Source organism: Mchenga conophoros, linkage group LG13, assembly GCF_057382185.1.
Source record: "Mchenga conophoros isolate Kocher_MC1m ecotype Shallow Benthic linkage group LG13, M_conophoros_male_GT1.1, whole genome shotgun sequence".
In the NCBI taxonomy this organism is placed as follows: Eukaryota; Metazoa; Chordata; class Actinopteri; order Cichliformes; family Cichlidae; genus Mchenga; species Mchenga conophoros.
In genome coordinates this window covers 16,791,363-16,813,713 of record NC_140538.1, presented here as the reverse complement: position 1 = coordinate 16,813,713, position 22,351 = coordinate 16,791,363, and the positions used below count along the sequence as shown (strand labels likewise).

The 22,351-nt window shown below is 44.7% G+C and overlaps 1 protein-coding gene across 1 annotated transcript; it reads left to right on the top strand.

The window, feature by feature from the left end:
* The first annotated feature begins 571 nt into the window (after positions 1-571).
* efemp1 (EGF-like fibulin extracellular matrix protein 1) lies at positions 572-22,351 on the top strand. Its single transcript, XM_085296791.1, has 11 exons — positions 572-820; positions 1,424-1,527; positions 1,678-1,723; positions 1,922-2,170; positions 16,756-16,878; positions 16,966-17,085; positions 18,276-18,395; positions 18,535-18,654; positions 19,434-19,560; positions 19,650-19,842; positions 20,462-22,351. Exons 2-11 carry the CDS (start codon positions 1,447-1,449, stop codon positions 20,621-20,623), a joined length of 1,341 nt encoding a protein of 446 aa, XP_085152917.1. The 5' UTR covers positions 572-820; positions 1,424-1,446; the 3' UTR covers positions 20,624-22,351.

Here is a 22,351-nt window from a genome sequence, read left to right as displayed (position 1 = left end):
CTCTTCCCCCATGGGAAATCCCAGCAGCCATGCCAATCCAGCAGATGTTCCTAAAGTGCAGGCATCTTGTAAACACCATGAAATGTATTAGAGGCTAATGTAGTGCTTGCTGACAGAGTTCTTCAACACAAGATTTGATTTACCACCTGCTGCTCACACATTCTGTACATAACACTGGCACTGAGGTCTCACAGGATGAGAGGGGTTTGCATGTGACAGCCAACAAAGTAACTGAGGCTCAGTTGTAGAGTAAAATATAGAAATAATTCAGGCCTCTACAAATGTAATGACTTATAGCTCCACATTGGCTCAGAAAAACAAACAAACTAAGAAATGAAGGTGATACTGCTATGTCCTTATGTGTATAATATGTTATTACATGAACACAAACTTTTGCATATAACCTAAAATGTGAAAGGCATTTCTTAATGAATTTACAATCAAAAGAGTTTTAATAGATTACTGGCTGATGATAATAATACCGTATTATCTGTTTTTCTGAGAATATCCACTTCCCTCACTGTACATCAGTCTATAGAGGGAGCCACTGAAACTTGCTGATGGTTTACTGCACCCCGGTGAGAGAAAAGCCCGGAGTCAACCTGCCCGGTACACCGCCCCCCAGTGTGTCATACTGTACTAACCGCATGTTCATCATTTAAGCGCTGCTTGCACTCCGCCAAGCATCTGACATCCACTGCACCGTTTGCACGATAAAGGCCACCCTGCTTCGCGCACAGTCGGACTTGCAACAACAAAGACGCCGGGGACGTTTAGTTCGGCTTGCCGGGAGAGTTTGGATATCCGCAGGTAACTGCAGGTATGTAGCTAAGACATCACGGGATGACGAAGCACTTGCACACATCGTTCTTACCAACAATGAAATCAATTCATCGAATGTGAAAAATGTTAAGCTGTTGAAACAAGTGAGTAAAACTCCGGTGGCACTTGTTTCTCTTGCAGTTCGCTTGTTTCAGGGAGTTGTCCAGTAACAAGTGTCAGGATCTTGAACTGTGATGAACAAAGCAAAATCAAGAATAGACACGCACGTTACCGTGTGATTAGGCAGCTTGTGTGAGGAAAGACGTGTATTTGGCAGGTACAAAATATTAATCAACCCGAGGTCTGCGTGCCTTCATTTTCATAACCCCGATTGGCACAGAGGGGGCATGTTTACGCACGATCTTTACGCGTGTTACGCACTAATCCTTTAGGAAAGAAACGACAGAAAAAACACTCGGTTGAAGTCGGAGATTTACCTGGAGCGGTGCCAACATAAACAACACGTCAGCAGGGGGAAATGTTGGGACTCGTTGAGTAATGCCATCAGTAATGTTATAATTGATACTAAAAATCGTAGGCATGTCAGGCAAAAATGGTCCTGCACACTCAATCCACTTGACGTCTCCGCATCCCGTTACAGTACTTCTCCGACGTTTGGTCGACATGCTGGGGATCTGTGTGTGTCTTTGTGCGGTTTTTGCACATGTTCTCTCTCAGGAGGCTGAAGAGCCGGTCTCTATTACAGTGAGTAAGCGTACCTTTTTTTCTACCTGTCAGTCTGTGTTTAATACAGCCTGACATATGCATGCTGCTCAGTTTTTTTCATTTACTGATGTACAGCTCGAGAGTTCCTGAAAGGATACTAAACAATGCGTTGTTGTATGTCCTTCACAGTGCACAGAGGGTTATGAGTACGACAGAGTCAGAGAGCAATGTAAAGGTGAGAAATTACACATTTATGTAGCTTTTTATACTCCTGTTTAAAAAAAAAACGTTTTTCCATGTAAGCTTAATGCAAGTTGTACTTTATCCAAATACAATAATAGCATAAATAGCATATCTGCAATCTTTCTTTCTTTCTTTCTTTCTTTCTTTCTTTCTTTCTTTCTTTCTTTCTTTCTTTCTTTCTTTCTTTCAGACATTGATGAATGTGCCTTGTATGACGACGCATGCAAAGGAGGGATGCAGTGTATCAACCACTTTGGTGGATACCTCTGCCTTCCAAAGAGCGCCGTCATCTATATTAGTAAGGACGGTGAGCAGGTGCCGTTGCCAGACAATCCTGTCCCTGCTGTCCCACCAGACCAGCCTCAGCCCCCGAGGGGTCCTTCTCAAAGCATTCGGTGCCCACCAGGACATGCTGCAGATGAGCAGAACTTCTGCAAAGGTAATATCAGCAGCCCAGAAACTTTTCCCCCTCTCTCCCTGTACAGATATATGATTGTGGGAGGTACCATGAAAAATTGGCTTCCTTTTTTGTTTTAAAGTGCTTTACAGCAACACATGGTGTAAACACACGGTTATCTCAGGAAGTGGTGCTGACATACTCCTCAAGAGAGAAATTGGCTTCTGTCAGCAGCACTAGAGGTGTAACCATGAAATAAAGTCCAGAGGTTTAAAAAGGATGGTTGCCACATTATTTTCAAGAGTTTTTAAATCTTCCAGAATATTATAGGTCTTTGTCCTTTGTGAGACAGATTACATCCTAAAAATATAGATACACTTTCAGCCACCCCCCTTTTTCTAGCTGCTGTGTTCTGCAGTGTAGTGGCAGAATTGTTTTTCAAAGTGTTTTTATCTCCTTAAAAAGAGCAGTATGCTCTTTTTACACTTGGCAGGGCTACGCAGGTATTTGATAATTACTTGCTAACGACTTTAGAGCCCCAGTAAGCTGAGAGCTCAAAAGGTGAACTGTTCATCCATCTGTCTGACAGTCATCAACAGCTTAACTATGCATAGCTGCCAGATGTGTTGCAAGCTTCTCATTTTTTTGTTGTTTTTTTTCCACTCTGATGTCATGTTTTCAAAACCCTTTGGTTGCTCGCAGCGTGATGTTTTTGGCCAGAGTTCAGCTTCTTCCTTAAATTCTTCTTGTTTTGGGTGTTGAAGTCCTGCGCTTCGGGGGGGAAATCAAGCCGCTTTTGTAAAATTCTGGTGAGCTATGTGCTCACATGTACCCCTTACAGCTACAGTAGATATCCCCTGCGCCTTTACTAGGTTGTGGTTTTGGTAGCTGCGCAAAGACTGCGTGGGTGTGATCTTGTGTTTGAGAAAAACTCTTTGATCTTCTCAAATAGGGAGTGGTGGGAGATTCATTCTTTGTCTCACTAACACACACACACACACACACACACACACACACACACACACACACACACACACACACACACACTAGTGCCCTTAATTGTTACTTTGTGCCACACAGAAGAGAGAGAATATTTGAAATCATTTGTAACCCTATACAGTACATCTAGTTACCATCTGTCTTAATGTGTGAGAGTTAAGTGGAAAAGACGCCCCTTTATAAATCTAATGCAAAAACAAAGTGCAGTGAAGTACAGTACATGTGTTCAGTGATTAAAAACTCCTCTCACCATGTGGTGTGTGGCTGTGTGGTGAGGTTTGCAGTCGTAGCGCTCCAGTGAAAGTAACAAATTTGATTTTACACCTGGGACAAAGATATGTGTGAGGTGCTTTATGTGTTTCTCTGAATTGGAACCCAATTAGGGTTTATTAGAGTGTAAAACATGGCAGCATATCAGTTAAAGTAACCACATAAGCGAGCTGGCATGGGTATAATACCTATTCACTGGTGAGCTGTTTCAGTGCATGGGCTAAACAATGATAGGCTGTTGCTGTCAGTGTTATTGCTTTGAAATGACTGCAGTTTTAACTGGAAGGCGTCTCATGCTGTTATGTGGGCGTATATTTTCACTGCTCGAATGATATAATCCATGTTTACATCAGTCTCCAGTTTCTCTGTCATTACAGTTAACAGAGCTACAATGAGCCAATTGTTCTTGGACACAGAATTATCTTTTCGTTTTTGCACCGCAGCAGCCTTTCCGAACAGCTACGTACATATCTTGCTACCAAAGGAATTCCCATTAGCTTTCAATGGGGGAAAACCTCAGTGTATCAAATAGCGCTTACATCAGGCTCCTTCCCTGCAAACTCACCACTCTGTGGAGGAAACCTGGAGTGCAGAGTCAGGTAGGGCAAAGGGGACGATGAAAGGCGGACACTGACTAAATAACCACAGAAGTGCCGGAGCACTGACCAAGCCAGGTTGCACCAGCGTCATGGGTTGTGCAGCTGCTTGCTGTTTCAGTGACTTACTGCTGAGTGTGTGGCGAATAGCAGAGAGGTCAGCTACCAGCGCTGCAAAAAAATGAAGCCAATTTTCCACAGCGCAAATGAAACTGAAAAAAAAGGAAAAGCTTCTCTTAAGTGCGTTATTCTTTATGCTGATTAAAAGCAAAACAGACCACAGAATATATAACACTCTTCAACCTCGTGTTTTTGTTTGATTTGCAGCTTGAGCAGTCATCCCTGTGCGGAAAACTGTTTGCAAAAGGGGGCTATAAAGCCCTTTGGTCCCGAGTGAGAACAGAGGCTTAAGCGTGTGTTGTTGTTGTTGTAGTGACACAGTGTAGGGGAACTTGGCACCTTTCTCCAGCCAAGCAGAGAAGCTGTGAACCTTGACTATATGTATGACAGCTTAATGATTCCTCACGTTTCCACGACCTCCACCCACCCTCCAAAAACATACAACATACATTCACTTGTGTACCCCGCCAGGTGATGCCTCCAAGTGAGATCACTTCCTCGGACAAATGACAGCTGAATCGGTCATAAATCAGGAGAATAGTGTGAAGCTCTTGTTTCTAGATTCGTTAAAGCATACTGTATGACAATACACCCTCACAGTTTAGAAATCCCAGCTTAACTGCATCTTCAGTATAATCTTTGACAGATAATTATACCTTATGTCTTTGCGGGTTGTGTTATTCTCCTCGCAGGTCTTAAGTTTACATACTTTGGCTGGTGCCTATTTATTTTTCATCTCTAAATTAGATACTCATGAGCTGCAGTATGAAGCAACATGCCACTCCTGTTTACCTGTCTGGTTTCTTGAGGTCATGTAGGCCACATTACCACCTGCATGCCTGACTAATTTCAGCTTTGCCTGTACGCTCTTCACCTGCAGTGGCCGGAAATTTTTCCTAAATATGTTCTATTAAGGCCGTTAAGCCCCGCATGACGGAGAACTTGTGTATTTTTCCGAACAAGGCCAAGCGCATGCAATAACATTTTTCCACACAGATGCAATGCACTTGGGAGGAATATCTCTGGAATGTTAGCCGTGGTTGTTTTTTTCGTTTGCTCCCATCTTTTGTGATGGTAGGAATTACTCACCACCTTGACAGATAAGCATCGGATCGATCTGCGAGGAGCAGGAATGCAGGGAGCGGAGCGAAGAAAGAGAGCCCAGCGGTTGCAAAGCACAGCGTAACGCTGCCAACAGGCTTCACTATTTGACCTTTACAGTTAATTCCTACAGTTCCACTTATTGTTGGCTCATCCTCGCATGTGCAGTTGATGATACAAGCCCCAACCATGAGCCTTTGCCATGCCATGGACAATGTAAAAAGATGTGAAGTTAAACAGATTGCTGTAATGCTTTTCTTCTTTTTTTCCTTCTCAGGAAATTCCTTTAGATGTTATCTTGTTAGTGTTTGTTTCCTCTCCAAAAATAAGCGACAGAAATTTGGAAAACGTTTTGTTTTTGTATTTTTTTCACAGAGAATGAAGCCTTCAACTCTAAAATTAAACGGATACAGTATACGCCAGATGTTAGATTAAAACATTATGCAGCAATTTTGTTGCTTAGCAGGAGGACGCTGGATCAAACACAAAAGATTTGTTTAATGAAAACATACCCGCTTTTGTTTACTCAGGCAGTAAGACACCTGAAGCACACCGTTGTCCCCGTTGAACCTATCTATTACCAGCAAAGCTCATACCTTCCACCTGTTCCCAAACTCGTGATTTGCGCTCGTCTGCACGATGCTGCTATTCTAGCGCCCTGTGATTTTACTGCCCGGCTCTTTTGCACCTGTTACACTGCAGCTGCACCTTCGGGCTCTTGAACTGCACATGCTTTCTGGGTCAAAAATAGTTTGTTGTTGCGATAGATTAGATGGGTGAATTACCATGAAATTTGGTACAGACATTTTGCTCCAACTTCCTGTCAGGATGAGCTGTAATAACTTTGGCATTTCTGTTACAGTTGCAAGTGTTTCCTGGATGTACAGCCTTACAGAATTACAGAGTCAGGCTCTAAATGGATTATTTAGTGTTGAGCCATTGAATACTTTATTCACTTCATATTAGCTTTATGATTATTTGTATATTACTCTGCAAAGGTCTTGAGCCAACCCTCATTTCTTAGTATTTTCCTAGAAAAAAAGGAAATAGGTGTATATTCTTTATCTGCTTGCATAGTGCTGTATAGAGGGAAAATATGACTTCTTCTGGAAGTTGAGTGACAACTGAAGTCAATTTGTTCCCTAGAGATGAGATCAGTCCTCCAGCTCATGTTACTGCTCTACATTGGGCAATATCCTGGATATAAGCTCAGCGAATCAGCACCTGGCTATTAAGTAAGAAGTAATGTCAGAATTGAAATGGCAAAGGCAGTTTTGAAACCATGAAATACTGTGTCCACCAGAGAGATCTTCCATGGCCACAATATGTGTAAGCCAGGTAATTTATGTGATCTGCACAAAACTTTCACAAGTTATGTTTCAGAGTCAGCAGAAGTGATTCAGAGATGCTCGATTTCTGACAGTTAAAGCTCACTTTCCATTAGAAAACGGTGCCAGGAGGCCTGCTGATGTTGCAACTTCTCAGCCTCGGATAAATGACACAAAGCTCCTTTAACACTGTTTCTATTTCTCGATCATAGAAACGATTTAAACAGCTACAGCCTTAGTTTTGTCCCCCCCCCACTTTCTCCATGAAAAATAAACACATGGAATCTAAAAATACACTTTGCAGAATGATTTCCAGCCTTTCTATCTTTTAATGGGTATACCATGGTGACAGTATTTCATCAGCTTCCTTACGCTGCCAGAGAGTGTCTTTCAGCCTCTGTGAATATAATCAAACCATCATGCAGGCAGCCCTGTTTTTGGCCTCAGCCGTGTTGCTGTACAGTATGTTGTTATTGCTTATGGTTTGCTACTGGCTCCTTGCTGCCATCACATCAACAATGGCAGAGAGGAGAAAAGGGGGAAGCAGCTTTGCCGTGCCTCCTCGGTGCAGGCGCTTAATGTTGTTGTTATTATTCTCCCTGAGGTCGGTGCCTGTCCAGTGGCCAGATGCTTCCTCCTCTGATGTGCTTACATGTGTTGATCTTTCCGTTTACCTCATGATGGAAAGGGACACAGGGCTGCTATAAATCACTTCTTCGCTCTCAGCTGGTTGACACACACATGCAATCGCGAGCCATGTTTAACGCACTTTTTCTGCTTTTCTTCGAATGATCCCGCTGTTATTTTGAACATGTTTTTTTTTCCGTTTTTGCAGCTTTACTCCTTCGGTGTCGGAAATTACCTTTAAGGGCTGTAAATGACTGCAGCCCAGCTCCTGGCATGTCAGGCGAGCAGAGCGACTGATCTTCTTCGCGCTGAAAAGCAGCAGAATTGCTCAGCACTTCTTTTTTTTGGTTGTTTTTCTAGACATTTTCAGAGTAACAGGAAGGATTATTATCAGTAGGGAATGCGGCTGGCACACTGGACGGATTTTCAAGAACGTCAAGAGCGTGCCCGACCTTTACAAACGTGTGGAACAAACTCACAAATCAGTTAGTGAGTGTCAGCATGATTAAAACTCCCGTTTCTCCTGAACAATGAGAGCGATGAGAGGGGAATCTTGGGAGTGGTGCTATCAGCAAGAGCATAGAAATATTTCATGCCCTAATACGGATGAAAATACACGGAATATATGATTTTAGTGTCTTGAATTCTTTGATTTCTTATCTGCTTTGTGTTTGGACTTGCTTTGAAAGGGGAACACCACCACTCCCATTCGTCCTGGGGTTGCATTCAAGCCAGCGATAGCTGCATTTCACACTGCATTGCAGAGAGAACTATACACAAATGAAACAATGTGCCGTGCAGCAAGGGATGATATTACAATAGATGGTGTATGACATGCTGATAAATCTGACATTGTAAAATTTTATGGGCTATTAACATCACACATCTTGCCCCCTGCTTGCCCAAAGATTGAATTATCCAATAATCAGAGGGAAACAGAGATGCTGTCCAACAGCAGGATGGCTCCAACTGTTTTGTTTTTTGGATCAGCTCCTGCTTTCCATTGCAGTGGTTCAGTGAAAACAAGATTAAACGCTCTCAAGTGATAATTACAACAAGCCCTATCATGTCAGTATAAATCTGGAGCACGCCACACATTGTTCTGAATTCAAGCCAAATAAATTTTAGGCCCCCATTTTGGATATATATTAATTTCCCCCCCACTAAAACTCATATATACACCTTTTTAGAGTGCATCACTCCATTCCATAAAACATGAGCAGCTCTAAAAAAGGCCATTTAATGAGCACCTCAAACAGGACCTCCGATGCACGCACACCCACTCATCCATAAACACACACATACACACACTCACATTCTTTGAGCTGCCGCCATTCCCGTTACTCCCCCAGCTCCCACAAGGCATTTAGAATTAATCTCCTTGAAAAGCAAGGAGGTTTTAACTCTGACATCACATATGCACACACGGCCATAAATCTAACTTCAAATCTTAAAAAAAGCCAGTTTTTGTTTAAAAAAAAAAAAGCCTCCACCCTTTTTCTTCATTCTTTCCTTCCACATCTTCCACTCTCTTGCTGGACAGCCTTATCTTTCCCTGTGATGTTACAGCAGGCTCGCTCTTGGAAGAAACTTGCAAGCTATGTTGAATAAACGTTGACAAAAATCTGACCTCGGGGAACAGTCACTTCTCCCCACACGCAACACATCATCACATTTGATGGCTTGTTGCAGTTTTCCTGTCGAGTGTGCAGCATGGCAAACTGTGGAGACTTTATGGGACCTAGGAGCCAGCCAATGTGGGATAAACTCCCCCTCCACCCCCACCCCCCCCTCCAAACACACCCACACGCACATGCTTACACAAAGTTTTGGGGAACTTTGTATTGGCAGCTCCTTAAAGGTTTAGTGACAAAGTAGCAGTTACCGCAAGATATTCCTGTGAATGAACCTTTGGATTGTGTTCAGCACATATGCTTTTATTTAGACCTCTCCAAGCTTTCTTCCAGGAGAGGGAAGATGACTCTGACTTTTCCGCACACAGAATTTTCATAGGAGCTACACTGTTCACATTCAAACTACTTAGTCATATCCATTTACTAGAAGAGTTCATGGTCTCTACACCTTGCTGAGGAAAATGCTGGGACACAGATCAAACATATGTTCTGTACACCCCTGACACCTTGTTCATTGATTTAGGTAGCCAGAGCCACTCTGACCAACAGTGGCATAGATGTTGCTGGACTCATGCCAGCTAAGTCGCACTAAAATGAGTCCAAATGCACTGATGTAATTCCGGTTGGCAGCAGAACATGAGCAAATGCTGCTATCAGGAGTGGCCATCTCGCCTTGAAGCTGCTGGCACATGTGGAGCAGCTCAGGCTCAGATTTGTCCTGAATTAAGTCAGAAGAAAGTCAACATTAAGTTCAGTCAGAGGTGCTCATTCTGCCCATGAGCACTGGCTTATCCCCTGAAGTTAGTTTGTGAACTGCTGTTATGATTCTAGTTTAACATTTTGGCGCTAATGTCACATTATTTGAACATGAAAGTAGTTCTAATACTGGCTAGCTGCAGTGGTTAGCTTTGTATGGTCCTAAGTCACTTTGATGTTAAATACAATGCCGATATTAACAGGCTTTCCATAAAATATATTTCCCATTAAATACTGAACAGCGACTGCTTTGTTAGTCACAGTGGCTGTTCCCTTAATTTCTTATAATGTTAAACTCTAATACACTCTCAAACAAGGATCTTTAAGGAACTATTAATAAGAATCTAAGCACTCCAAAATACATATGCAATACATTTAATGTGCCGTGGCAATAAGGAAAAATGGGGGCGTTTTAGTCTGTGGTTTTCTGTCCGTGGCATTTCTGATACATACAGTATATGTATACAACAATCATCAATACAACAACATTAACAAAAGAGATAATGTGCTTCATCCACATTCAAAGATGACCAAAGTATACATTTGAAAACCCATAAACAGGTTAAACATTGCATGGAACTATGTGTGTACAGAAATTATATGCACGTCCTAGGGCCCCCAGTAAGGAACTACAGACATGTTTGTGCACACCATATAATAGTTATAAAATACAGAACAACATTTCCTTATTTAATCATTGTGGATTCACTGTTTGCAAATGATATACTGTAATATCCAGTAGGCATCCCCTTGGAGAAGTTTCAGTTCAAGTTTGCAGGTTCCTCTACTCAAAGTAGAGTATTTTAATACGGCAGTCTGTAGGTAGGTGATTAACTCACTTTTTGAGCCAGCTTCAAGTGGTCAATTGAGGAACTGCATGTTTCAGGCCTGAATATTAAACCTTTGGGTCTGGGGATGCAGTGTGGACCAATCAGAAGGAGGTTAAACTGTGAACTGATTTGCTATTATTATTTATTAATGTTCAAATGATTGTAAAAATAATGGCATTGCCAGTTTGTGTTTAGTTCTAAGCAAACACAGCTATGCTTTTGCAACTTGAGTGAATCTGTGTGGTGACGTAGCAAGTTGCCGTATTTACACGCAGAGCATTTCACTGATATCATGGATTTGTTGATGTCTGGCGGTAGGGTAGCGTGAACACACAAGACTGCTTTTTCAGACTTGTATTGTCTGAATCTATTATATAGCCAGAAGGCAAGGCATTTCCAGTCTAAATGAATCACCAAATACCTCCAGTAAGTAGGTGTGGTTATGAGTCACAGGGACTTGATCCTGGCTTCTGACTGCTGTCTTCTGTCTAAGTAATTGTTGACATTTGTTCAGACGTTTTCTTCGTGCTGTACATATGCAAGATTACATTTCCATTATTTCTCTGACACCCACTTCAACCTAATTTTTCTTGCACAGTGTTGCTACTTTGCATATTTACCTGTCAAGGCTCGTAGTTTGCCATCAACCCGCTACTTAGCACAGGTTTCAACAGTATAGCAAGGTGATTGTTTTTCACTCCATCCATCCATTTTCTTGGAGCCTATCCCAACTGCCACTGAGCAAAAGGCAGTGTACACCTTAGGCAGGTCACCAGATAACCATTCAGCTTCATGGTTTTAGACTTCAGGAGGAAGCCGGAGTACCCAGAGAGAACTCATGCAAACCCCAGCTGGCTGCCAGGTTTAGGCTATATATTGTTCCCAGTATTTATACCCATCACCTTTGGATCTTTGTGGTAATACCATTGGTACTGGTATTACCACAAAGATCAAATGTTTACATACATTGCATGTGTGAAATCTTCTGTTCATAATCGGTTGAGTTAGATTTCTTTTACAGGTTAAACCTGGATGCTGCACTAGCAGTGACAGAGGCATTGGAATATAATGACAATAGTGTCATTGAGCCTTTGAGTTGGGATACTGGGACAGTATCCCAAAGTGTGATACTGAGCAATCCCGGCACTTGGTTTCTTGCTGACATTTGGTGCTGTTTTCGAATGTCTTTTCCTAGATGTCTTTCAAGCCACATCAGAACACAGATTTTCCAGAGCAGCACTGCTTTCATCTTTGTCCTCTACTAAGTGGGTCAATGAGCAACAATCCTTATGTGTGCATTCCACACTTTATGCAGTTTGCACCTGTTGTCTCTAAGGTGGACCTTTAGATAAGCCCTGCTTTTGTCCCTAGTGTACTTCATCCTATCACTGCGCCCCCATAGAGCTGAGAACCTTTCAGCCCTCTTCCCTTTCTTTCCTTTAGGGAGTGAAGACAACTTACCTTCTGTCTGGCTTTTCTTTCACGGGCTCTTGCGCAGCAAATCAAGCCAATTTCTCACCGGCATCAGTCCCATTCATTGAGGAAGCTGTGGGGCTGGAATATAAGGCATTTGAGGCACTCAGGGAAGGGCATGATCCTCTTCAGGTCTATCGCATGAAACATTTCCAGGGAAATATGAGTTGAATTATTTGTTCAACAGAACTTTTAACTGTCCTGCACTGATTTGAATGTGTCGACTGATCATTTATTCTGTTTTTCAGTTGTATTTGATTTTTATCTAAAGACTGCAGGGAGGTTATTAATGTCATGTTTTCTAGAGGACACAGTGCAACTATAGGTTTTTCGTATAGCTTTACACCTTCCAGGCTCTTGTGACTACTGTTAAGTTACACACGTGCCAAACAGCAATGCAGTAATAGTACCCTCTTCTTTTCCCTTGTGTGTGGTATTGAGGATAACTGTCTGTCATGCTGTTAAACCAATTCCCAGTGGCTGTCTGCATATGATGGGTTGCATCAGACCACCCAAGAGGCCTGCTGGTGGGCCTCAGAGATGAGAGTATGCACACAAACTATTAATATGCCAATGGTGTGTGTGTGTGTGTGTGTGTGTGTGTGTGTGTGTGTATGTTGGGAGGTAACCATGAGAAAAGCCTTTTTTAAGCAGATCTGGCTCTGAACTATCCAAAGTTGGAAATGTGTTCGTAGAATCAGCATTAAACGTAGAATCGTCTCACTGGCGTCTCATATTTTGGAGGTGTAATCAGTTCTTTAAAGTGTTATACATGATGTTCAGAACCAGTGGATGTCACACTAGAGCATCAGCCTTAAAACAAAAGAACCAAAACTGAAACTGACTTGGAGCTCTTTTTGTAGCTCTTTATGCCTCAAAATCTAGACAGTGATACCTCTGCTCCTTATCTATGCCAGAAAGGCGCTTTTAGCTTTTGTTTCTTCCGTAGAGTAAACTCTGGAAAGTCGCCTCTGGAAGCTGAACACCGCAGCCTGCACTTTGCCATCTTCCTTTTACCACACAGTGTGGGAGGTCACGTTCTCATCCTCCTTATAAACACCAGGAAGGCCTACAGTTTCAAGGGAGGCACTCACATGTATTAACATGCACGTGCGGCCAGAGCTGCTACCAAGACATTAAACAGAGAAGCTCAGATTACAGCTCATGCAGATTGTACGTATGACAACATTTATTTAAGACATCTTGGAGGTAAATGTGGGTTTGTCATTTTTGGGTTTGCGCTCCTGGAATTCATTCTCACCCCCTTTAAAGCTCGCCGTACTTTTATCATCTCACTACATGTGAATTATGGGTTGAGAAACAGAAAGTGAATGTGTTTGGGTCTGTTTTAAGTTGATGGATGTCTGTTGAGAGCAAAGCTGTCACGGCTGGCGGAGGGAGCCGTGTGGTGTGGAGGAAAAGGAGGACCCAAGATGCAGCGAACTGATGACAGAGTGATGTTTATTTACAAGGTGGTGGTGGTGGCAAAAACAGGCAACTCAACATGAGCAATTACAAACCTAAACTGGGAGAAACTAAAGACAAACCTGAGACCATACAAAAGGGGTGCGGGGCAGAGAGACGCAGAGACAGGAACGAAACACCATAGAATGCAGAGCTACACGGAGGAACGCAGTGATACATGGATGAACGCAGACGAGCCGACGAGGAGCACAGGCAGACACCAACTATAAATACACACACCAGGTAATGAGGAAATGGCACACAGGAGGGGACACAGCTGGAACTTAATGGGCATAACGAGACACAGACCTACAAAGTAAAACAGGAAATCTAGAACCCGAACCGGACACAAGGGGGGAGGACACAGAATAACTAGAACAGAGGGAAATAGTCACAAAACACAAAACGCTGGGTCAACGACCCAGGACCATGACAGTACCCCCCCTCCAAGGGCTGGCTCCAGACAGCCCAAAACAAAAACAGACGACCAACCCAGGGCGGGCGGCGGGGGCCCAGGACGGAGGGACCAACACCGAACAAAACAAGCTCCAGCAGACCGAGGGAATTGTCCAAAACAAAAAACACACATGCTGGAGTACCAGGACAAAACACAGTTCAGGAGGCCGGCCCAGAGGCTCACAGCTCAGAAGTCCAGGACAGTTTATCTTCTGAGGCCGGCCACGTCGGCGACACAGCTCCGAAAGCCGACCGAGTGGAAGGCAGCGGTGGCGGAGCGGAGGCAGTTCAGGGGGCCGACCGTGCACACGGCAGCGGCGGCAACGAGGAAACCGTTCAGGCGGCCGACCGTGCGGACAGCAACGGCGGCGTCTAGGAGGTCATCCATAGTGACGATGACGCTCCACCAGCGGCCTGGCAGATGACCGCCGATGTCGAGGCGGCAGTTTGGGACCCGAAGGTGGCGTGGCCGTCGCAGCACCAGACGAGACCGAAGCAGAGGCTGGACCAGACGAGGCAGCTGATGAGGATGCTGAAGCAGAGGCCGGACGAGGCGAAGCTGAAGCAGAAGCCGGACCAGGCGATGCTGACGAGGATGCTGGAGCCGGGCCAGGCGATGCTGAAGACACGAAGGCTGGAGCCGGACCAGGCGAGGCTGGAGCAGAGGCCGGACCAGGCGAGGCCGGACCAGGCGAGGCCGGACCAGGCGAGGCCGGAGCAGAGGCCGGACCAGGCGACGGCGTGGGTGAAGACACAGAGGCCGCAGCTGGCGAGGATGGAGACACAGAGGCTGCAGCTGGTGGCGATGATGGGTCTTGGGGCTGGACGGGCTCCTCGGGCCCCCCAGCTGACGAGACAGGAGGCTGGCTAGGTTCTCCTGAACCCCCAGCAGGCGAAGCAGGAGGCTGGACGGGCTCCTCGGGCCCCCCAGCAGGCGAAGCAGGAGGCTGGACGGGCTCCTCGGGCCCCCCAGCGAAAACAGTCTCTGGACCAGTGGGCACCGGGGCCCCTGGAACACACAGGTCAGAACCAGCAGGCGCACGGGCCTCTGGCAGGCACGGGTCAGAACCAGCAGGCGCACGGGCCTCTGGCAGGAACAAGGCAGACTGCAGCTGCACAGAGCATTGACCCAGCTCAGGCAGCGACAGCCGGATACAGTCCTCAGCTGGCTTCTTAATCTCCAGGGGTCCAGAGTCGGCCGGGGGCTGGGACCCAGCCTCTGGGGAGGCCCTGGAGTGCGTCACAGTCGCTGGGCTGGCCAGCTGTTGCGGACTGACAACTGCGTTATGTGGTGTGTCTCTCTGCTTGACATGAACAAGTGAAAAACAGTGCTTTTCCGGTTGGATGGACTCGACTTGTAATACAGGCGGAGCTGGTGAAGATGATGGCTGAATAGGTGATAATAAGGCGGATGAGTCTCTTGCCAACTGAGCTATGGATTGTAACCAAGTGTCTAATAGGTCTGGCTGTGACTGTAATGGAGGTGGCGATTGAGTGGCTAACAGAGCTAGTGGCTGCTGGGCGGCTAACTGAGCTACCTGCTGGGCAGCTGGCTCAACAAACACAGCCCCGGAATAAACAGTCATGCGAGCTGGCGAAACAGACGGAGTGTCTTTTCCACTCACCACAGCCGGCAGTTCCGAAGTCCTACTCTCCGGCTGTGGGGCGACGCGCCGACGGCGCGATCGTCGCTTCCTCCCGGGCGAAACCTCCGGCGGGCCGGGCGAAACCTCCGGCGGGCCGGGCGAAACCTCCGGCGGGCCGGGCGAAACCTCCGGCGGGCCGGGCAAAATCTTCACCGCCGGGCTGGGTTGGGAAGCGGTAGCGGCTGGAGGGCGAAGGTGCAGCTCATGAAGGAGGAAGTCCCGTGCCAGCGGGTGAAGCGAGTCTAGCAGCCAGGAGTGTGCAGAGAGTAGCTGCTGTAGCCTGGCTTCTACAGCGCGGTGGAACTCTTCTTCCTCCTGCTCGAGCCACAGGTTTACCAACCTTGCGACCGTGTCGGTTACCTCCTCCCGAAACTCCTGGGTAGGTGCGAATGCTGCTGGGTCCATGTTGGTCGGCTCGTACTGTCACGGCTGGCGGAGGGAGCCGTGTGGTGTGGAGGAAAAGGAGGACCCAAGATGCAGCGAACTGATGACAGAGTGATGTTTATTTACAAGGTGGTGGTGGTGGCAAAAACAGGCAACTCAACATGAGCAATTACAAACCTAAACTGGGAGAAACTAAAGACAAACCTGAGACCATACAAAAGGGGTGCGGGGCAGAGACAGGAACGAAACACCATAGAATGCAGCGCTACATGGATGAACGCAGACGAGCCGACGAGGAGCACAGGCAGACACCAACTATAAATACATACACCAGGTAATGAGGAAATGGCACACAGGAGGGGACACAGCTGGAACTTAATGGGCATAACGAGACACAGACCTACAAAGTAAAACAGGAAATCTAGAACCCGAACCGGACACAAGGGGGGAGGACACAGAATAACTAGAACAGAGGGAAATAGTCACAAAACACAAAACGCTGGGTCAACGACCCAGGACCATGACAAAAGCGTTATGGTAGACAGCACATGACTTATCAGTAGAGGTGTTTCTCCCTCTTTCATACTCACACTCACACACTCACACACACACACACACACGCATGCATACTTCCCTCTTCAAATAACTGTCTTGTTAGTTAAAGATATGATCTGTGTTTTTCCCCTCACCCAGAGCTGCTCGATAAAAGCCGTCTTTATGTAATCGCCTGCTCTCTGTGTGAACATGTGTGTTTATGCCCATGTGTGTAATGTGATGGTGTCAGTGGTCACACATTTTGCTGCCTGTGGAAAACAGTTTACACATCACAGAGCTCATGCGGTCCAGGCACGTCCCTTTGCTTTGTCTTCCATATGTTCTTGTATAATTGACTGCATGCAGCTTTGTCTCAGTTTGTGTGTGCATGTGTGTGTGTTTTTTGCAGACATAGATGAATGTGTGACAGGCAGTCACAGTTGTGGTCCCGAACAGGTGTGCTACAACACCAGAGGCTCCTATATGTGCCAGTGTGCTCAAGGTTACCAAAGGAATGGAGACCTCTGTGTCGGTAAGTCTTTATTATATAAAATGCTTTTTTATGTGATTTTTATTAACCGATTTAAACTTGTTCTGCATGACTCTTGTGTACCCCCAGACAGAGATGAGTGTGCCACGACCCACTACTGCATGCACAGGTGTGTGAACACCCCGGGCTCATACTACTGTGAGTGCAAGACAGGTTACAAGCTGGTCAGCAACAACCACAGCTGTGTTGGTAAGCCACTGAAAATCCATGCTGTGTGTGTGTGCATCGTTTTCTCATTTGCAGAGGCATCAATATCAAGACTTTGTACTTTTGTAATGTATATAATAAAAGCTATCAAGCTGACCTTTAATAGCACTTAAAACTATAGCTACTCCTCCAGACAATCAATAATCAGTAGAGGTGGCTCAGGCATCTGACCATCTCCTGGCTGTCTCCTGGGTGATGGTTTTTGGGGATGTCGTCCTAGAAAGACGACTGAAAAGACATCTTTACATCTCACAGCTGGCTTGGGAACACCTTGGTGTGTGTGTGTGTGTGTGTGTGTGTGTCCCAGAAGAGCTACAGGAGGTGGCTAGGGAGAGGGAAATCTAGCCATCTCTGCTTAGATTGCATTGCTGCCCCCTTGACCTTGAACTGGATGAGTGGTTCTTCTAGACTGATCAATTTAATAGATGTTTAATATAAATATACGGCTAATAATGACCTAAATAAAGTTAGGTAACTAAGTAGATGTGAGTAGAAGAATGAGTTAGCTACCAAAGTCCAGTGTTCACACTGACTGGGTTTGTCTCACTCCTCAGTTTTTTGACATGCAGACCCTTGGAGGAAGTCACCTCAACCAAACAAAAGGTGCAAGCAACCTGAATCCACACTGTAAATCTCCTGAAGTCAAAGGAAGCTGTTGAGTGTGTCACAGAGATGTTTATCTCTGAAGCATATTTAGAAAACCTGTGACTGGCTGCCAGCTCCTATCTATGCAGAAACATGTGTATGTGATTTAACAAACACACATACGCAAGCTGAAACATGTGTAAGTCTGTTTCTGTTGCAGACTGTATCAGTCTTTCTGCCTCTTTTGAACTGAACTGATTTAGCGATTACAAGTTTATGACAGTTCAGATCTGCTATCTTCTGGGAAATTTCCAACTCTGCAAAGAAAAAAATGGTCAGATTATTTGACAGGTTATGAAAATTACTTGATTTGGTAAAAAGTGTCATGAAGTGTAGGATTGTGGACCCAAATGCAGTCAACACAGAAGGATAGTTAACAGACCAAGACAAGGTCGGGTGGGAAGAAAGCACTATTTACAAACAAAGGAAAACCAGGAGCCTGGACGCTGGAGGGTAACAACTAGAAGGTGAAGATAAGATTGTGTCCATACACTGTACTCTTTGTAAAACCCCTTCTTTTGTTTTAGATGTGAATGAATGTGATGCAGAAAGCCCCTGTCATCACCACTGCTACAACCTGATTGGCTCCTTCCTTTGCCAGTGTGACCAAGGCTACGAGCTGGCTCAAGACACGGTCTCCTGCCAAGGTGCACACACATGCACACTACGTGCATAAATGTAACCATCCACATGCAAACACGTTCCCGGTTGTTAACGCACACTGACTTCAGAGCCTGACTTGTTCTACTCATTGTCTACTTTTGTGTGTGCATGTTTTCTGCGCAGATATCGATGAGTGCGGTTTGTCCAGCTACATGTGTCAGTACCAGTGTGTTAACAATCCAGGAAGTTACTCTTGTGAGTGTCCACAAGGATATCAGCTCCAGGCAAACCGGTTGTGTCAAGGTATGGCAGTCCACCCCTTTCCTTCCTCCCATAAATCAGTTTTTTATTTACTTTTTGTGTTCATTCGTTTATTATCTATCTCATACCCCGGTCTCTGTTTTCCAACACAACAAACTTCCTCTACATAAACTCTTTGAGGATAACTGGTGGTTATTCTTCCTGTCATCATCTGTTTAACCTCTAAAGCAGACCTTAAAGCCACCAGTACTGTCATGGAAAGAATGCCGAGGTTAGGCAAGGCAAACGCACAAACTTCGTGTTGCCTTGCTAAGCCACCTCTGTGAATTTATATGCATGATGTTGGTTTCTTGAAGTGGATTTATTTGAAGGTCCGGCATGTTCTCAAAGGGAGAGCTGTTATTTTTTCCTTTCCCCCTCAGTCAGGTGCAAGCTTTATAGATGGAGCCATGAATCTAGCCTGTTGTGTCAGAGGGACGTTTTGGTGATGAATCCAGGTTGCTGTGCCAGAAATAGCCCTGCGGTTTGGGGCACACTTGATGGCTCTATTTTCATGGTACTGAACGGAAAGAGCTTTAGTTAGAGCTCTGTGGGGTTGCACAAGGGGCTTCCCTCCCTTATGGATCTGCGGGTTCCTTCTTCTGTGTCTCCACTGCCAAAACAAATGCTGCTGCAGCAAAAAACAAAAAACCAAACCTCTTGTACATAACCTGAACTTTGACTGTGCTTACACAGTTCTCTTTGAAAATGCTTTGAATTGTTATCCAACTATTTGACTTTTCACTTACTTTTCTCTCTGTCTCTCTTCCAATCATCACCAGACATAAATGAGTGCGAGACGGGAACCCATAACTGCCAAGATGATGAAATGTGCTGGAACTATTATGGAGGCTTCCGCTGCTACCCCAGAAACCCCTGCGAGCCACCTTACACCCAAACATCTGAAAAGTCAGTAAACATCACAGGCTCTTTTGATTCTCTCTCATTTGCACAAGAAGTTTCAAAAAGTCTGTCTTAATTTTTGTGTCTGCTTGCAGTCGCTGCATCTGCCGGGCTCAGACTGATTGCCAGGGTCTCCCACCATCAATTGTCTACAAATACATGAGCATCCAGGCAGAGCGGACTGTGCCAGCGGAAATATTCCAAATTCAAGCCACAAGCATATATGCCAACACACACAACACTTTCAGGATTAAATCTGGGAATGATGGAGGGGAGTTTTTCCTTCGGGTATGTTGATGGGGAAAAAAACAAAACAAAAACTGGGTAAAATAATTGTTACGATGCCTGTTGGCAAAGGGGACAAACTGGAGAACCCACAGCCTCCCTGATGCTTAGCAGTATCCACATTGATTCTCACCATCAGTTATCATAGTAACTAAAGCTGGTAGAAATTAACTACATTTTTCAATTGCAGTAGAAATCAGGACCCGTTATACAAGGCAATATGACTGTCTTCTTTTTTCTACTTTTAGTGAGTCTGTGAAAACTGTAGCTTCCATTTCCTGTTCTCAGCTGATAGGAGAGGGACTCAGTGTGATCTTAAAAAAGTTAAAAAGCCAACTTTCTTCGAGGTTCGACATGTTGTGCACTCAGAGATACTCTTCTGCTATAAGTGGTTATTTGAGTCACTGTTGCCTTCCTCTCAGCCAGAAATGGTCCGGCTAGGCTATGTGCCTACATGCATTGTGTTTCTGCCATGTGATTGGCTGATTAGATTAAACAACCAGTTAAACAGGTGTACATAATAAAGTGACTGGTGAGTCTATATTACTAATGTAAAACTGTGTCAAAAAAGATACAATTTGCACTCACATGCTAACACACGGATTGATTGTACTTTCTGCAGCGTTCCACCAATGTGAGTGCCATGCTGGTGCTTACCAAGCCATTGACGGGCCCCAGAGAGTACGTCGTGGACCTGGAGATGATCACTCACCATTTGACCATGAACTACCGCTCCAGCTCACTGCTGCGGCTCACCATCATCGTAGGGCCCTACGCTTTCTGAGCGGCTCAGTTCCCAACAGCGCACACAAGTCTGTAAACATGGCAATGTAACACAGCAGATGCCTGTATCAGCATAACATACTTTACATTTTCATATACATTCAGTATATAATATAGGCTGTCTCAGTCTCAAACAGCAGCACAGCAGTTCCAGTTGCTCAAGTCAGACCACCTTCTGCTATAACATGACCACTGGGCATCTTTTTCTATCAAGGTGTTGATTAAGAAAGCACCAATCTTAAAACGTAGTACTTTTTCTTTAGTATTTTGAAAGATTAATCATTTTGACATAGTTTTGGAGTGCTTGAAGAATAAATGCAGTGTCTTCCCCATATCGTGATTGTCTCACCTTCCTGAAAAATCAGGAACAGAGCAGTGGCACTAAGGAAACGAGGCCTATAGGACACACAACCTAAACCTGATGGGTTTTTGATGGAGCTGCACCTTCATATATCCCTTTGTTCAAACTAGAATTGCATACAATAACTAGTGTGTGCCTCATTTGTAAGTAAGAAAGAAAAATCTATAGAAATGTACATGTACACGTATCCAGTATGAGCAGCTTTTGACCTTGTAAATCACATCCTCTGTTCTGTTAATTGTTAGGGGTTAGTACTGCTGCGCCCCGCTATTTGTGCAAGTTTCTGTATAGTTTGCCTCATGAGTAATAATTTCCAGAGGAGTCCAGGAACAGTTCAAAAGTGTAAAGGGAGGGAATTAGCCTGTAAGTTGAGAGAATACTTAACTTTATGTTACAGCAGGCCTACTCGTACAATTTACTCCCAGGAGTTAAGTCATGTACATACCTAGGTAACAAATCAGTGTGCTGACGTGTGAGAAGGTGTGAGTGTGTGTGTGTATGTTTGTGTGTGCGATTGCCTTTGTTTATGCATGCAAGCAAATGTAAGTGTGAAACGCAGAGGGGATAGAAAGGGAAAGAGTGAGAAAGAGCTTGTTCTCTGCCCCCGGGTTTGGTGGATGTGGTCGAGCTGTTTATGCGTTTCTGTGATACCATCCTAACAGCTTTCGGTCACAGAGGCAATAACAGAGGTTTTTGAACTCGAGAACACGTACAGGAAATGACAGTTTTCATAATACAACTTGGCGAATTGACCACTCGTTGGTGCCACAGTGATCCTCCAGAGGAACAGCTGGACTTTCTAATGTCAGTCCCAGTCAAAGAAGCCAGGCTGGCACCAGGCTGGCTTGCGTGATAAAGATAATTACAGTGTTTTGCCCTGTAGCTGGTTCATGTGCGACACAGGGGGATTATTAAAGTGTTAATACAATGCCACCAGACTTTTGGCAGAATGAGAAATCTTTCACTACCTGCTTTGCCTTTTATGATTCCACGTGTCCACTCTGGCTTATTGCTGAAACACTATAAACTGTAGATATACAGCACTGAAAACCGCATGGACAATCACCATGTTGTCACCACTCTGTAGGTATAGAAAGTTATCCAGCTTTTCCTAAAACCCTTTAATGTGGTTTCAGCAGTGATCATACCGTAGTGCCTTAGAGGTATAAACATGAAAATGTAACAGTAATCTTATCATTTATGCTGTCAAAAGAAAAAACAAGAAAAATGTTAACTTTCTTCCATGAGATGCCTTAATGTTTTTTTTCTTTTCTATTTAAATATATATTTTGTCATATGTACCTTATATTGATTGTACTCTGGAGTTTAAAAGTTATATTGTTGAATAAAATATGATGTATAAATTGG

Excerpts from the sequence above, each read along its gene's own strand:
- efemp1 (XM_085296791.1), top strand. The coding sequence starts at position 1,447 with ATGCTGGGGATCTGTGTGTGTCTTTGTGCGGTTTTTGCACATGTTCTC. Across the intron at positions 1,528-1,677 it reads AAGAGCCGGTCTCTATTACA|TGCACAGAGGGTTATGAGTA; the intron begins GTGAGTAAGCGT and ends TGTCCTTCACAG. Across the intron at positions 18,396-18,534 it reads AGACACGGTCTCCTGCCAAG|ATATCGATGAGTGCGGTTTG; the intron begins GTGCACACACAT and ends TTTTCTGCGCAG.